General features: G+C 37.8%; 1 protein-coding gene across 1 annotated transcript in view; it reads right to left on the reverse strand.

Moving 5' to 3' along the window:
* LOC136874212 (dynein axonemal heavy chain 10) overlaps nt 1-18,966 on the reverse strand; it is a 350,423-nt gene that overhangs the window by 50,858 nt on the left and 280,599 nt on the right. Inside the window, exon 23 of the mRNA XM_067147852.2 lies at nt 9,601-9,775. Within this exon, the coding sequence (XP_067003953.2) occupies nt 9,601-9,775 (175 nt within the window). The remainder of the gene's footprint in view (nt 1-9,600; nt 9,776-18,966) is intronic.

Genomic DNA, 18,966 nt, shown 5'->3' on the forward strand with positions numbered 1-18,966 from the left:
TTATTTTTGGCTGATGATGATGCACACCAGCATCGAAACCGGTACCGAGTATAATAAAATGTTATAATTTTTCTTATAACATTGTATGGTATTGAATAGGTGGACCTCTCTTGTTTCCATTAGATTCTCGGTTCAATACGGAATAAACATGAAGTTTTTAAACTTGAATACCTCAATGTAAGTTAAAAACTTCATTTTCCTGTATTGAACTGAGATTCACAATTAGAATTAAGGAAGGTTCAACCTTTTCAATACAAAACGTGTTGTATAAGATGTTCACAACATATTATTTATTATATTATTAGAACCGGTTTCGACGCTTATTGTGTCATCATCAGCTAAAAAATCACAAATGGGCAAAGTACATATCATAAAAATTACATAAATAACTCTTGCATGGCAAAATACAAATGATGGACTGCTTTTCTCCTTAAAGGCTAGAAGAAAATGAGTAAAATATGATGATGTGATGTGACACATAAAAGCGTAGTAGTTTGATGAGTGAGTATTGTGCATAAAATTGGTCTAATGCTTTGAACATAAAAGTCTGAATGTGATAATAAAATGATGTAGTAAAAACGATGTAGTAAAATAGTTGTTGTTCAATTAAGACACATAAGTCCAGGTCCGATGTTATATGAGGTTGGCAAGACCAACGAAAGGATTTTGTCAAGGCTGGCACACCTGATGTTAAGCGATTGAATAAGGTTGATCTTCAAATTAGTCTCAGCTCAACAATGGTGGTGAATCTTAAAAGAAAGGAAAGAAAAACTAAGTTAGTGAAATGGAAATCTAAATGGAGTTGCGGCCAAGGGTGGTAGGATATGAGACTCACCTTGTTCAGCGTGCTGTGTGTGTAGTGTGAGAAGAGTTGTGGACAAGTGAGATGGGTGTGACTGAGTAACGAAGGTAGAGTGAGAGGGGTGGAAAGAGAAGGGGGAAGGGGAGAGGAGAAGTGTAGGGAGGCAGAGTTTAAGGCGGGTCAGGAGGGCGGAGTGGTAGTGGTGTGGGACGTAAAAGAGTGCTGCGGAGAGCATGAAAGATCGATTTTCCTCCCGTGGTTTTTATACCTCTAAAGATTTTGATTAGGAAGTCGAAAAGGATATTGGATTTTTCTGATATTTCGTTAAGATTTAAGTTAGGATTAAAAAATTGGTCTAGGTGAATGAAACAGTTCTCTGTAACGTCGAGTAAAGGGCCTTTATTTATGTTTTTGAGAATTTCTAGGTCTTGTTCTATGGTAGTAAAATTATGCTTTAAGTCATGTATGTGTTGGCCTATTGCAGAAAATCTATTATATCTGATGGCATTGACGTGTTCTAAGTATCTAACTTTGAAGCTATGCCCGGTCTGTCCGATGTATGAAGAAAAACAGTTATTGCATTGAAAACGGTAAACACCAGACTTTACATAAATGTCGGATCTGTTAATTGATTTGGAATTGTGAACTATATCTATGTTTCTATTGCTGGTTCTGTACAAAATTTTAATATTATGTTTCTTGAAAACATTACTTACACTGTGTATGTTGTCGTTAAAGGTGAAGGTGGCGAATGGGGCAGGGTTAGGTCTTTCTTTGGTTAATGTTGTCTTTAGTCTATGTTTACATTTGTTAATGATGTGTTCTATGAATGAGGTGTTATAACCGTTAAATTTAGCAATGGCACGAATGGTGTTCAATTCCTTCTTTAGGTTTTCCTTGGATAACGGTATTTTTAGTGCGCGGTCTACCATACTATAGTAAGTGGCGCATTTATGTGCGTGTGGATGTGTGGAGTCTTTTCTGATAGTAGTCGCTGTTTGGGTTGGTTTTCTGTAGATATTGTATTCTAAAGAAGAAGGAAGTCTCTTAATTGTAAGATCTAAAAAGTTGATTGAGTTATTGGACTCGGATTCTAATGTGAATATTATATTAGAATCTATCTTGTTTAAGTTATTAAGGGTGGTAGCTGCATTAACCGTTCTGTCATCTAGAATAACCAGAGTATCATCGACATATCTAGACCAGAAGTGTATATTTGAAAAAATGTTATTGGTATTAACTGCAGGGTCTTCTAGGAAATCTATGTAAATTAATCAATATGAACCCCGGGGTGCCTACCGCTAAAGCTCTCCCCAAAATCCATAAGACCGGCGTCCCCATACGCCCCATCATCAACTATAGACCTAGCCCATTATAAAAAATTGGCCCAATTCATACAAAAATTTCTTAGTAAAAACTATAAATTTCAGTCGAAAAAATCCGTAAAAAACACCATCGAACTAATCGAAAAAGTGAATAAATTTGAAATACAACCATTTCACACCCTTCACTCATTCGATATTAATAACATGTATCCCAGCATCAACACCAAAAAACTCCTTCCCATAATACAAAAAAACCTAAAAACATATAGTGGACTATGTAAACTAGAGATCCAAGACTTCATGCAGGTCCTAAAACTTGTAATACAAACAACTATTTCGCATTTGACAAATGTATTTACCAACAAGATGGACTAGCTATGGGGTCGCTGGCCTCAGAAATTTTGGCTGAAATTTACATAGATTTCCTAGAAGACACTGCAATTAATACCAATAACATTTTTTCAAATATACACTTCTGGTCTAGATATGTCGATGATACTCCGGTTATTCTAGATGACAGAACGGTTAATGCAGCTACCACCCTTAATAACTTAAACAAGATAGATTCTAATATAAAATTCACATTAGAATCCGAGTCCAATAACTCAATCAACTTTTTAGATCTTACAATTAAGAGACTTCCTTCTTCTTTAGAATACAATATCTACAGAAAACCAACCCAAACAGCGACTACTATCAGAAAAGACTCCACACATCCACATGCACATAAATGCGCCACTTACTATAGTATGGTAGACCGCGCACTAAAAATACCGTTATCCAAGGAAAACCTAAAGAAGGAATTGAACACCATTCGTGCCATTGCTAAATTTAACGGTTATAACACCTCATTCATAGAACACATCATTAACAAATGTAAACATAGACTAAAGACAACATTAACCAAAGAAAGACCAAACCCTGCCCTATTCGCCACCTTCACCTTTAACGACAACATACACAGTGTAAGTAATGTTTTCAAGAAACATAATATTAAAATTTCGTACAGAACCAGCAATAGAAACATAGATATAGTTCACAATTCCAAATCAATTAACAGATCCGACATTCACGCAAAGTCAGGTGTTTACCGTTTTCAATGCAATAACTGTTTTTCTTCATACATCGGACAGACCGGGCGAAGCTTCAAAGTTAGATACTTAGAACACGTCAATGCCATCAGATATAATAGATTTTCTGCAATAGGCCAACACATACATGACTTAAAGCATAATTTTACTACCATAGAACAAGACCTAGAAGTTCTCAAAAACATAAATAAAGGCCCTTTACTCGACGTTACGGAGAACCGTTTCATTCACCTAGACTAATTTTTTAATCCTAACTTAAATCTTAATGAAATTTCAGAAAAGTCCAATATCCTTTTCGACTTCCTAATCAAAATCTTTAGAGGTATAAAAACCACGGGAGGAAAATCGATCTTTCACGCTCTCCGCAGCACTCTTTTACGTCCCACACCACTACCACTCCGCCCTCCTGACCCGCCTTAAACTCTGCCTCCCTACACTTCTCCTCTCCCCTTCCCCCCTCCTCTTTCCACCCCTCTCACTCTACCTTCGTTACTCAGTCACACCCATCTCACTTGTCCACAACTCTTCTCACACTACACACACAGCACGCTGAACAAGGTGAATCTCATATCCTACCATCCTTGGCCGCGACTCCATTTAGATTTCCATTTCACTAACTTAGTTTTTCTTTCCTTTCTTTTAAGATTCACCACCATTGTTGAGCTGAGACTAATTTGAAGATCAACCTTATTCAATCGCTTAACATCAGGTGTCCCGGCCTTGACAAAATCTTTTTGTTAGTCTTGCTAACCTCATATAATATCGGACCTGGACTTATGTGTCTTAATTGAACAACAACTATTTTACTACATCGTTTTTACTACATCGTTTTATTATCACATTCAGACTTTTATGTTCAAAGCATCAGACCAATTTTATGCACAATACTCACTCATCAAACTACTACGCTTATATGTGTCACATCACATCATCATATTTTACTCATTTTCTTCTAGCCTTTAAGGAGAAAAGCAGTCCATCATTTGTATTTTGCCATGCAAGAGTTATTTATGTAATTTTTATGATATGTACTTTGCCTATTTGTGATTTTTTAGCTGATGATGACGCAATAAGCGTCGAAACCGGTTCTAATAATATAATAAATAATATGTTGTGAACATCTTATACAACACGTTTTGTATTGAAAAGGTTGAACCTTCCTTAATTCTAATTGTGTACCTCAATGTCTTTTCCAAGTTTCTTCGAGATCGGCGACTTGTCCATTGCCGATGTTTCCTTGTGAGTGACCGAGAAGTGAATAGGATTCACTCCCACATGGTTCTTGTCACAGATCATGCAGGTAGATTGGTTAACCTCCTTACTGAACATTTGTCAAAGCTGCTCATTCTTCACAGTGCAAGCTAGCCACATTGAAAGCTGAAGACGCCAACCATAAGCATTTTGTGTCAATTTCTCAAGCTTTGTATCCAAAAAATATGATTTTGAATAACACTGATAAATTAGACGAGCTTGAGAAATTGTTTGGAGTAACAGATCTCTCATGAAATGATATCTGGTCTGGTTACTGTTCTCTGAAACATGCAATTCAAGCCCAGATGAAGGAAAGTGAAAAATGTGATGTCATGCTTGCATTAACTGCAGTTCAGACAGAGTTCAGCATTTTTGCTAAATACTGTCTCGAGTTGTTGTGGATCCCAATGAACAATGTAGATAGCGAGCACGAGTTGTCTCATTACAACACTGTGGTTACAGACAGATGGTGCAATTTCAAAAAAAGCAATGCCAAAGTACTGACAATGCTTTCTTTTGAACAGTGAATTTGTATTGTATGTGAACCAAGGACAATAACTGCACTTCATAAACTTGGAATCATTAAAATTAATAATACCGTGCGATTATTTTAACTTTGTAAATAGATGCTAATTTTGGAAAAATAGATGCTAATTTCAAACAAATAGATGTTAATTTTTCAGGTCCCTAGCCATAACAAAGTGTCTAATTGCAAAATTGTATGATACAGAGGAGTATTGTCAAAATATGCAGAAATTAATTGTTACCCTGCAAACCACTAGAGAACATTGCTGTCTGCTATTCAGAAAGCTGAGTGTATACTATGAAGAGAGGTTACTGTGACAGTTTATATCTGTGAGAAGGGACTTCTTTGGCATTATGCAGCGTGTATTTCCTGATTAACCCCATGTTTGAGCTGACATGTGCACCAAATTTCTGTTGAGCAAGTTAAGTATTTTGTCTTATTTTTGTACCTGTGTGGTGACAGATATGCTGACCTTGCTGTGTTAAAAAAGTCAATACATTGCAATCCACGTAACAGCTGTTATCTCAACTGGAACAGTAGAAGAAACAAGTGGAATTGTCTGGAACAAAATACCAGCGAAGGACAGCTCCATTACTCGGGGTAATAACAACAAACATTAATTAGTGTGCTGGTATTTAAATTTCTTCAGATAATTTATTTTATCAGATAATATTTGCATATGTGAAGATTAACTGATATTGGGAATAATATATTTAAGAACACCAATTGATCAACAACTTCTGCCAGAGGCAACCACCACTTTAATACTTCTAGCTCCTCACAGCACATTCTCATCCTTTCTCTGTCTTTGGCAGATAGTTTAATGTTGTTATGTACATCCATAGCTCTATGGAAATTAGAAGATCAGGAAAAACGTGGAACAACTGTTGTGTGGATGTGAGCTGAATAAGAGGAAAGGTATCTATTTTTCTTGGCCCGTGTTAACCTGCTCTTGGTGGTGTTGAATGTGTCCCTTCGCATCTAATAGCCCAGTGTTACTTCTACATAGCAGGATTACATGATTATTAGATACACAGAGATATACATGTTCTGTTTAACATAATTCAGGAGGTTCTCACAATATTTTTTAAGTAATTAAGTGAGATATTTCCTATTTGAAAACAAGGAACTTCACACAGTGTTAAACATTTTATTTTCAAATATTCAATGTTTTTATGACAAAATGAAAGAATTTTAGTGAAGAAATTATGAATTTGTTCTATGTGTGCTATTTTAAGTTTTTAAGTATGTACAAGTCAGCTGAAGATGATCCTAAATAGGGATCAAAACTAGTTCTGTAAAAACAGAACAGGCTATTTGAGACAAATTGTAATAGGTGGAACATCATTTAAACAACTTCACTGATATTAGGAAATCATCAACAAGGAACATGACAAATTTGAAAATCCACAGCCTGTTTCCAGTCATTTGAGGGGGTCAAGAATGGAATGAAGCCCCTATCTAGTGGTGAGGATAGGAATTGTGCTAGCTGCAGAAGACTATCATACTCCTCTGGGGCAATGATTAATGACTGACAGATGAAATGAAATGATATTGGAGAGTGTTGCTGGAACAAAAGATGACAAGGAAGACCAGAAAAAACCTGTCCCAGCTCCGCTTTGTCCATCACGGATCTCACATGGCGTGACCAGGATTTGAACCACAGAATCCAGTGGTGAAGGGCTGGTGCGCTGCCGCCTTAGCTACACAGTCTTAACATGGAACATGAAGATTATCAATTACTACGAAGACTAGTACATAAGCAGTCGAAATTCCTACCTATAAAGTAATTAGAAAGTCTAAATGGACTTGTGAATAAAAGTTACACTTTCCAGATTTTACACCGTATTCTGAACAGGTATTGTAGTACTTCCGTACAAGCCGTACCGAGTGCTGTTGTAGCTCGGAGTTTTACTTTGACATCTCCGCATACCCTTGGGAAAGCTGCATACAACTGCCCAAAACACTGGAGTTTGGAGACTTATCCCAACTTTGTGCTGGTGACTTATTCATTTTGACAGAGAAAGCTAAATTTCGAGGAAATTGTCTCCATTTAAGAACGAATGGTACACACAGGTGCTAAATCTATCCTCGGATTAAAGCACTTTTTTCCTGAAGCTTGCAGACAGAAAGAGAGTATTTTTCACTATACAGTTCAAGAATGATAGTCATCGTTTCATTGTTCTTGTAACCCATACCTTGGACGAGTTTAAGTCTGTCAAACATTATCGTTTTCTCAATAAATCTGTGGAAAGCAACATAAGCCTGATGCAGCTCGACACCATGCTGATGGATATAGCTGTGTACCAACATCATCATGGCAATGACACAATAATATATATAAGAGCGATGCCCTCACCTCATATGAGCATTGTTGTAACGGATCAAACACCCGATATAGATAATTAAAAACAATTGCACGCTGGACACCAGGCTTCGAAATCAAATGTAATTTGAAACTGAATTTAGATATAAAAAGTACTAAACATAATTTAATGAGACTATCTCGGTCGTGAGGTATAGGGATACTAACCATTAAATACCATGTGGGAAAACATAGGGAACCTATTAGAAAGTCAATTATTTAACGACGTAAAAAGAAAAAAGTTTTATTTAAAAAAAGATGAAATTACATAAAACTGAGTTTTTACCAAAATTAAAAATTACTGACTGAGATTACAATTCATTACTACACACGCGGACTTGCGTTAACAGGGATTACTAATGCTCACCGGAGTTGATCTTCTCGTAGTCTGCTTCCGTGGTTGATCGTTGTCGTCCCTCTTCCAACAGCATCATCCTCGTCATCTGCTTCATGGAATGGATTCCACCCTGAATCTATCACTCCCTATTTTGCTGAGTACCAAAACATAGTACCAGCCTTACAATGTGAAATTCCACATCGGAATTAATTGAATAGAGAGAACGGAAAACATCCAGTCCTTCTATATTATACGAACTTGTCTTTCTAAATAATCTGCGTAAGTCTCACAGAGCCAATAAGAAATGTTGAGTATAAGCACATCGTAAGCGATGCACTCAGAAAGCAGAGTGACTCTAAAAGCCTGTGGACTACCTGAGAATGGAGACTCAAGAAAGCAGGATACAGAATGCAAAATACAGAATGAAGAATCTTCTCTACCACGCCGTGTAGATCTATATAAATCCTCTTCAGATTCCCACTTCCTCCCTTGGTGTCACATGACATCTCGTTCCAGTGAGAGCCGATATACGTCACTATCCTGTCGATATATAGATGAAGTGTCTGTCCTTGACAGAAAAAGCCCTCCTGATATGAGCACGTGATATGGGGTAATTTAGCGTCGCAACAATGAAATTAGGTATCTTCCTCTTGCTGTTGCGTACATTTCCAAGAACCATCTAAAATTAACCTTCCTGGACTATTGCGAGATACAAGTAGCCTGTTAGCGCAAGACCTGAATTGACATTACCACGGAATATTCAAATATATTACAATTAAAAATTATATCTTGTTCTTACGTACAATTACAAAAATGATGATGATGGACGTTAATAATGAATGAAATTACATATAATAAATACACGATACATATATATACAATTAATTCGGGTGGGCAATCAAATTATGTGAATGTCGTGGCGACCACGATTATTACATTGTGGAGAGGTTTGGAATTTAATCCAGGCTTTTGGAACGCAATCTAATGATTATAGATTGTATACCATCACCTCCCTTACATTCTGATATATTTCAAGTTCCCAATGGGAATCTACATCTACATCATGACATTCTGATGGTAAATTTTTTTCAACCAATGGGATCTGAAGCAGGTAACCATGGTGTCAGACCACTTAACAGCCACAACCACAGACAGAGGGTTTGTTCCTGTGCTTATCGATGGAGATAATATGTATTTTCATATCCCAAATGGAAAGAATGATCAATTTAGTTTACTGAAAGATAGCATTTTTCATTAAAGAGTATGATGCTATTCTTACGACTAACGTCCGGTACCAGTTGGAAGGCAACAGAAGTCAGGATGTACTTAGCTGTGTACTTACATCAACAATACAAAGACAAAGAAATGTAATGTAAAGAAGACATATAAATCTATAACTAGTACCAATTTCATCTGTTGAAACCTTGACTCATTTAACCAAGCTGCATGTCGCCAATCCTCTGGGATTCAATTAGCAATCACATGCACCCAGGTGGATCAGCTGTTCCAGTCCATGCCACGTGAATATACCTCATGAGCTACCGATAGCCTCCCACTGCTATTTACACTAACTTTCTCAAGATGTCACATCATACCTGATATCTTGTCGTTTCTTCATCTTTCTCAAATCATTTCAGTGTATTTCATTAATTTGTGAAACTACAGTTGAAAAAGTAATTTATGAGCAAGGAGTATCTATGATGACCATTGAAATTTATAAAGTTAAAAGTAATATCTTCTCCTAATACTTAATGACAATCGCTTTTCAGAACACCTTCAATTTAGACACAAACCTGAACCTATTAAGGAATTGATCATCAATGAACATATTTCTGGTGGTGAAATGGATAAAATGTAGTATTTTTTGTATTCAGATGACAATATTAAATAATAATTTACTCACCTGTGAAGAGCCATTCTTTGTCAGATGCATCAGGTAACCTATATTCGAAAGTTTTAGTCTTACAGAAGATGAAGTTATCTGCACCCTCTCTGAGAAACTCCTGCAAATATTCTTCCATGCAGCGCTGTAGAACTCGCAAGTCATATTTGTCTGTTATTTGGGCTCCATACACTACCTAGAAAAAAGTAACATGAAAATTACTGCTGACGTCTAATGCTTCTTTGTAAACCCTAGCTTGTAACCCACTCAAGACCACAAAATGAGCAATGTCTGCGAGGTGAAAAGTAACTTAGGGATTATCAGGTATGAAATATAAAATGCAAGTGGTTATAATTCCTGCAGTATTTGTTCTGGTTTTAGAAGAATGTTCTAGTTTACAACCATAACATATACAGACAGTCTCTACCCATGACTTCTTTTTATATACAGACAGTCTCTTTAACTTCTTTTTATCTTCAGTAAAAACTTTTTGTATAGTAGTAACAGTGACCTGTACAGTGAAATGCTTTGAACCTCTTGCTCAGAGAGCTCTACTCCCTAATGCTAATGCCATGAATCTTATTAATTAAAATTATCCTTTTAAAATAGTACATTCTAATGTAACGACTATCATAAAATAGAGGAAATATTGTTGCACATTAGTCCTCCCGTTTGGTAAAACAAGAAAAACTGGTTAATAAATTGTGAAAGGAACAGTGTACTTTCTAAATTACAATCTCTTCACATCAGTTTGAGAACCACTTGCTAAAACATGTTCATGTGGAAACCAAGAGACAGCAAATATTCCAGCTAGCAATAAATTCATAAAATAGCCAAAGTAGTATACTATGAATGTCCCCATAGACATACATATTGTTCCCAACAGGGACATGAAGCAAGGACTAGGGATCAAGAGAACGATCATTTATTTGTCTGGAAGCAAGTACGCTGGAGCTCAAAAATGTGGAACACCAAGTGTGAAGCTAGGGTGTGTCTCCACCAAGATGAGCCAGGGAACCCCAGGATGAAAAGACGGGAGCGATTATCCCAACCCCAAGTCCTTTGTGAGCTCGCATCAGGGAGATAGTGGGTTCCAATCCCACTGTCGGCAGCCCTGAAGATGATTTTCCGTAGTTTCCCATTTTCACACCAGGCAAATGCTGGGGCTGTACCTTAATTAAGTCCATGGCCACTTCCTTCCAACTCCTAGGCCTTTCCTATCCCATCGTTGCCATAAGACCTATCTGTGGCGGTGCGATGTAAAGCCCCTAGAAAAAAAAGTCGTTTTTGAGGGGGGGAGCTAAAAGTTTTCACCATCATAATCTTGAAACCATCTTTAAAACCGCATGGTCAACTTCATTTTTAATATCAAGAAAATTAACGATGCATCATCAGTGAATTTTATTAGGGTTTGTGACGTCGACGGTGACAATTTCCTGCAAAGTAAGGAATATGTGGTTGTATAAGAGTGGAAAGTTCCAGAGGCCATGTGTTTATTTTCTCAACATCTACTTGAGTGAGTTGAAAATGAGGACAGATATTTATTTATTACTCTAGATTGTGCAATCAGATTTTGTCCGGGCGAGTCTTATACATCCTATAAGATTAATGGTCACTTGATTATCGCATTATTGTGCTTCTAATATGCTATGAATACGGTGGATGGAACTTTTGAGAGGGGGAATCTTCCTAGTTGATATAAGGCATGGGAGGCGTTACCCAAGAGCATTCTTCACTTTCATCTCATGAGGGACGGATGTGTGCAAATCCCGGGCTACAGTTTCCTCTGTATATGAACTTTTAATTTGAAGTTGAAATAACTTAATTCAAATGGTATATGAGAAGAATTAATACTGGTGAAGTAATATGTGTGGGTTCAGGTTATTTGACCATCATTTAGAGCACGAACTTGAGCTGATATTATTATTATTACCTTCATCATCCAAAACACAGAAAGAACTATTGGAACCACCATAATAATTAATATAGTGAGCAGAGATACAGGGGATGACACCAAAACTTGTCACTACTAAACAAAATGTGGGTGTTTAATTAATAACCCTGTATTAGTATTTCTGATCCCGGGACATTGGATCAAAAATCGGTCCATGAAGTGCGTGTTTAAAGCAGATGTGCATAACAGGCTTAACTGTGTGTGTTGAGCGCCACAGTTACCGAAGGAAATTCCAGTGTCAAGGATTATGGAGTTTCATCCTAGGAGTTCCAGTTTGCACCTGATGATCATAACAGTCTAACTGGAGACAACGGAGGAGTAAATCAACCAATGAATTCCCCGGAGTTACCTGAGGTGTCATGGAGAATGAGGCTGAGTACATCCATTTTATCAGCATAACTCATATAATAATGGAATTTCCATTTACAGATCATTAATTTGTAAATATTAATTGATTAAAATGTAAATGTGCTAATCAAGGACACAGTGTTCAGTTAGTATCAAGTCTGAGTGAATTAGATTTTTGTAAATATGGGAAGATTTGTTTGGGGAATTTATTCTTTTATTTTACTCTCAGGAATTTTCTCGGATATGTTTTTCATAGTTTGACTTTGTGTAAAATGGAGAGAGCCAGTGTTTTTCTATAGGAATGTTCATTTAAGATGATTGTTACTCAACCACTTGTATTGTCATGCATGCGAGTTATATTTAATGTAGACTAGTCATCACGAATGGAAGAAGTGCTGTAGTGAATCTTCAGAGATCCAAACCATTGTCCTCCATTGAATAACTGCTATGTCCTTGTTTCTTTGGATTTTAAGGTGACCACACATTTGTATTTGCCTATATAGTAATATTTGATTCAGTATTTGATACGATTTAGTAGTAAAGATGGAATTGGACTATCACGTAAAAGTGGTATCAGGTTGCCCGATGATTTAGATTTCAGGCCCCTTTTAAATAACAAATAACATGATGGTATTTTGCTATCGTATATTTTGTTCCTTTCTGGTTTACCCAGTTGCCATGTTATGTAAGAACTGAAGAGAAAGAACCATCTTGTAAGCTGAAAATAAGTTATTCCACGATGACAGAAGATACTGAAGCCGGGACACCTGGTGGAAAATATAAAATTCATGTGCTGGGTCGAGATATTCAGGGCCTTATTAATGAGATGAAGTGACTGATGAAATATGTTTTGCCACACTGAAATGAGTGAGCGAAAGTGAATGAAGTCTAAAAAACTGGGCGAGTTGGCCATGCGTTTAGGGATGTGCGGCTGTGAGCTTGCATCCGGGAAATAGTGGGTTTAAATTCCACTGTTGGGAGCCCTGAAGATGGTTTTCCATGGTTTTCCATTTTCACACCAGGCAAATGCTGGGGTTGTACCTTAATTAAGGCTATCTGTGTCGGTGCATCGTAAAACCACCTAGTAAAAAAAAAAAGAAGTCTAGAAAGTGTCATTCGAGATTTATAGAGACAATGTATTAAGGAAGAAGTGGAGAGACTCCCAAAGAAACTGTGAATTATGTGGCTGGGGACACCCCTTTAAACTACAGAGAGGCCCGCACATACATTTTTTGCTCCCTAGGAGGACTGGAGATTATTGTTTTTTGTGTCAGCTTATACAGCACGGACATAGAGTCCCATTTATTGAGTAACGCAGTGACTGTTTAGAATTGTTTTGTTATGGAATATAACCCACCCATCTATCTCAGCTGAAGTTAATTACCAACTGAGGCTAGTAAACCCTTCAAAAAATACATTATTATTATTATTATTATTATTATTATTATTATTATTATTATTATTATTATTATTATTATTTGTAGTTAGGGATTTCAGTCCCATCTTCAATCGTTGCAGGAAATGAGTTCAGATCTCGTTGGCATCCGCCAACAGCAGGTGTATTATTTTTTCTTTGTGTATTGGTTTTGTTCTGTGTTTTATTTGTTGATTGTGTTTTGGAATAACATTGGTTCTGACCCAACGGTCAATTTATGTTATATGTCCAGAGTCATGGATTTATTTTTGACCCGTAGCATTTTTTATGATAATGTGTGTTAACATATGATGATGTGGGTAACATGTAAGATTTAGGTCAGGATGCACTCAGACTTGTTTGTAAGTTGTGCAATGCTACCTCAGTGTCAATGGGGTTGGTTTGAATGAGTTTATTTGTTTATTATTCCATATATGCAAGATCACGATAAAGACATTATATAATCTTAGTCTCATCCACAACATATTTAAACCATTCTCAATATGTTGCCATTGATGCTTTCACAGCCTGTACTTATAGACATGATACTGTATAGGCTTTTGGGCTTATGCCGTGCCAAGAAAATAAGGTAAAATTCTTTACATTTCACAGAACTGTGCTCTGCATCATCAGAAGAAATCTCAACTGTCTACGAGAAAGGCTTCTTAAACAATGACTTTTTAAATTTAGACATTATAATAGAAGTGGAAATGGTATGTTCATTCACCACCAGATGGCTCCTCAGACGTGGCACAGCACTAGCGATCGAAGTGGAAGCTGACCGAACCATCAGAATTGGTCTAAGAGGTTCACATAACATGTGTATCCATCTCGTTGTTTTCCAAATTCGTACGTTCCTCATCGCCAGATGTTTCATTTCAGGCTTGTGTCAATGTCACACACCTGTCAATGTCATCTGTTAGGTACCTAACTAAAACCCTCCCTGCCACTTAATAGCTTTCAGCAGATGATCCATGTAAACTATGAACAATAAAAGTGAAAGATTACAGCCTTGTCTGACCCCTGTATGTACCTTGAACTAAGAACCCATTCTACTGTAAATACTGCAGTTCAATTGTTAACATAAATGCCTCCGATTGATTTTAACAATCTACCCTTAATACCATAGTCCCCCAGTATGGCAAACATCATTATCCTTGGTACTCTGTCATATGGCTTCTCTAGATCTATGAAATATAACTGTCTATTCTTCTTATAGCATTTATACAATTACCTGCCACATACTGAAAATCTGATCCTGACAGCTCCTCTGTGGTCTGAAAACACACCGGTTTTCATTCAACTTCCTCTCATCCACTGATCGCATCCTCCCTCCCAAGATGCCAGTGAACTCTTTGCCTGGTATACTGACTAACGAGATATCTCTGTCACCGGTGGTGAGCTGATAGTCGGAGGAATAATTTTTTGACTTATCAAAAGAAACTAAGGAACTGACATTTTTTAAGAATTCGATTAAAATTGTTGTTGTTGTAAAAATGATGTAAAGTTTTGTGTGTTTTATTTCTGGTGAAATTGTGTGATTATAAAGAATTTTCAGGACTCACAGAAGAGACAATTATTTACTTAATCATTGAGTGTTAAAAGAAAAGACATTGATATTGGAGATCTCCAGTAATATGTTTGTAACCCATTTTTTGTATCACCCTGTAGTGCCACGTGGAGGCTTCGATCTCGAAATCGCTGAGTTTCGCAATCGAAACCTCTAGAATGAATTTCCCACATTACCATATATGGTGCTGTAATTCTATTGGTGAAAATAGCGCCAAATTGTATTGGTGAAACTTCGGGTCGAAACATAGGTAGCATCCCTGATTGGCTGTTTGAGTATTTCCCAATTTCTGGCCTTTTGGCTCCTCAGCAGGAGCAAGGCTCTGTTCAGCGTCTTTGGTTTAAGTATATCTTAATGATCGGACAGACCTTGTAAGGTGGTCTGCTCACCGGCTCCAGCCATCCCGGGGTAAGCATGTTTTCTTTTCTCAAGTGTTAAATTAAAATGTAAATTCATTCGTTCGGAGTTTGCCTTAGACCCTGGTTTTCACCGTTTTTGATTTTGTAATGCCGTAGTTCGTCAGCTAGGCATATCCTTTGTTTTTGAGGCAATTCCTTTTATTAACCTTTTGTGAATATGTAAATCTTAATTTTTTTCTTCCGAGTTGCCTCCAGTAATTCAGCATCAATTTAGTGCACACCTGTTGAGTTATGCGTCCCTCACTGATGTGTATTAGGAGAGGACTGCCGCTCTATAGGCCTCTGTGCTAAATTTAACTTCCGTTATTTCCTTTGCTTGTAACATGTTTCTACTTGACTTGTATGATGTTTGTAATTATGTTATTTTCCCCTTTAATTTTTCATGGTAAATCTCAACATCGAATTTATGGTCACTTATTTAAAGGTAATTGTAATTCTGTGTAAATATTCACTTTTCTGAAGAAACACTGATAGGAATCTCGTGGTTCAATTTAATTTTCTTAATTGATGTTATTCTTTTACCTTGTGCACTTTATACCTTGGTTCAATTCTACATGTTGAGTAAATTAGACAAAGGGTTAATGTTCTCACGTTTCTTTCCTTACAACGTCACGTAAGAACTCATCCTCTGTAGGGTTTCCCGGCCTGCTCCCCATACTTCCTTTCTCTAGTTGTCATGTTGATTATCCTGCGAAGCCACGTGTTGCCAAAATTAAGAATGTTTTTCCGAGTGTATCATCGGCTGACATTATTCTTTCAGGTTTGTTATTTTGGATTATTAAATCATTACTTGTTCTATATGTACCTTGTATTATGTGCTCTATTCTTTTAAAAGGTGGGGTTACAAAGTACACTTTATAATCTCCTACTTCTTCCTTAGTATCTCCCCTTACCCGAATATCACTTACTCGTAGCACATCCAGTTGCATCCTCTTTGCTAACTCAGTCAGTTCTACTTTCTTTCTAGCATAAGCCCCATTAATATTGATAGCTCCCCATCGAATTCCATTTCATTTGACAAGTTGATTCCAAGGAGTCCCTCACCTGTCAGGTGGGAGTGGAACTCCGGAGATTGCTTAAAACATTCTGAGCGATGAAAAGTTCTGTGAAGCGGGGTGCTGTCCTTACTTACACATAGTCCAAGTGAGGATCTCTCCTCTAACAGCCGCCTGACCACAAGGAGGGCCATGTTTCAGAATATGTCCTAGTTGCCCACTCCCAATCCATAGCAACCGGTATACTTACTAGGCCACTCAGTCACTGCATGCTGTTCACAATCTAAAGTAACCAAGGTCCCTATAGAATGGAGAATATTTTGTATCTTGGCACTAACCAGGATTTCTATGCCTGGTCAGCTTTGCCCCTACAAAGTTGAAGTTTCGTTTTGACTGAATGACAGGAGACCTTATCCTCCTGAGTGTAGTGAACATGCCTTTCTGCCTCAAATGCATGCAAGAAAGAGGGAATTAAAATGAAGAATGAGAATCTAAGGGACTTCAGTTTGTCAAAACATTTTGCTTTACATCACACTGACACAGATTGGTCTTATGGCAACAATGAATCAGGAAAGGGCTACGAGGGGGAAAGTCATGACCATGGCCTTCTTCAGAGCTGATGGCAGTGGGATTCAATCCCAGTACCTCCCAAACCCAAGCTGACATTAAAGGTAAGGAAATTCATTTTCAGGTTCTGTATTGACTGTAATGATCAAAAGTATCTACTTGTCCACTTATTAATAATATTTTTACATTATTTTGCATGGATACTTGTACATGTTTCAGGTCTTTTGAGCCATCATCAGCCAATATAACATAAAATATAGAGTTCATACATAACCTGTGTGTTGAAAATGAAAACCTACAACCTGTTTTACAGTCAGTGACCGGGTCAGGGATGGAATGAATGAAGCTCCCATATAGTGGCGAGGATGTCCGACTCGTTGGCTAAATGGCCAGCGTACTGGCCTTCAGTTCAGAGGGTCCCGGGTTCGATTCCCGGCCGGGTTGGGGATTTTAACCTTAATTGGTTAATTCCAATGGCCTGGGGGCTGGGTGTTTGTGCTGTCCCCAACATCCCTGCAACTCACACCACACATAACACTATCCTCCACCACAATAACATGCAGTTACCTACCCATGGCAGATGCCGCCCACCCTCATCGGAGGGTCTGCCTTACAAGGGCTGCACCCGGCTAGAAATAGCCACACGAAATTAAAGCGGTGAGGATAGGAAATGTGCCGAATGCCGAAGTCTGTTGCACTCCTCTGGGGCAATGATTAATGACTGACAAATGAAATGAAATGACAGTGGAGAGTGTTGCTAGAATGAAAGTTGACACGGAAAACCGGAGTACCCAGAGAAAAACCTGTCCCGCCTCTGCTTTGTTGAGTACAAATCCCACATGGACTTGACCGGGATTTGGACCACGGAACCCAGTGGTGAGAGGCCGACGTGCTGAGGCCTGAGCCGCAGAGGCTTCAACCTGTGTGCTGTACATGTTAAAAATATTTATTCCTACTTAAAATGAACATCTTAAAAAGTAATGTACATGAATGAGTAAACACTGAATACATTTAAGAGGAATATTATATGAACATGATGTTGCCAGATAAGTAACTGTTACAAATATTGTTGAAAGTCACTTGACTGAATAAACAGTTAAAATCTTCATTCATCATCATCACCATTTTACAGTTCCAGTTTCCCGGGTACTGTTGGTGAGCCTCTTCCATTCCGTCTTATTGAGATATGTTCTGTTGTTAATGACATCCTCCAGTGTCCTTCCCCGATCTGCAATGTCCACCTTTACGATGTCCATCCAGTGGGTTCTTGGTATTCTCACCATCCTTTTCCCTGCCTCATGTCTCTCCAAGTTAATATATGCTGTCCTTGTTGGCTCTATCCTCATTACATGCCCAAACCCCCCTCAGTCTGGACATGCTGACCGAATCTAACAATGATGTAACAATCCCAGCTTCCTTCTTAACCACATCATTCCTCAACTTGTCCAGTTTGAATTTTTTAATTGTTGATCTAAGCAAGCCTCGGACCTATGGGAGGTAAGGGGAGATAATAAGAGATAAGAGATTATAAAGTGTACTTGACGGGTGTTAGAAAGGGAAGGGCAGAGTCTGGGGTAGGGCTCTATATCAGGAATACCATTGCATGCAACATAGTTTCTGTTAGGCATGTAAATGAGCGAATAATGTGGGTAGATATATTAGGACTAGAATTGTGTCCGTGTATTCACCATGTGTGGGTGCAGATGGGCAAGAAGTTGACAAGTTTTATGAAGCACTGAGTGACATCATGGTCAGGGTCAACAGCAAGGATAGAATAGTGCTAATGGGCGATTTCAATGCGAGAGTTGGGAATAGAACTGAAGGATATGAAAGGGTGATTGGTAAATGTGGGGAAATATGGAAGCTAATGGGAATGGGAAGCGTTTGCTGGACTTCTATGGTAGTATGGGTTTAGCAGTTACGAATACATTCTTCAAGCATAAGACTATTCACCGCTACACATAGGAGGCTAGGGGTACCAGATCCATAATAGACTATATCTTAACCAACTTAGAATTCAGGAAATCTGTTAGGAATGTACAAGTTTTCTGGGGATTTTTCGATGATACAGGCCACTATCTGATCTGTAGTGAACTAAGTATCTCTAGGCCTAGGGTAGA

This window comes from Anabrus simplex, chromosome 5, assembly GCF_040414725.1.
Source record: "Anabrus simplex isolate iqAnaSimp1 chromosome 5, ASM4041472v1, whole genome shotgun sequence".
NCBI classification, from domain to species: domain Eukaryota; kingdom Metazoa; phylum Arthropoda; class Insecta; order Orthoptera; family Tettigoniidae; genus Anabrus; species Anabrus simplex.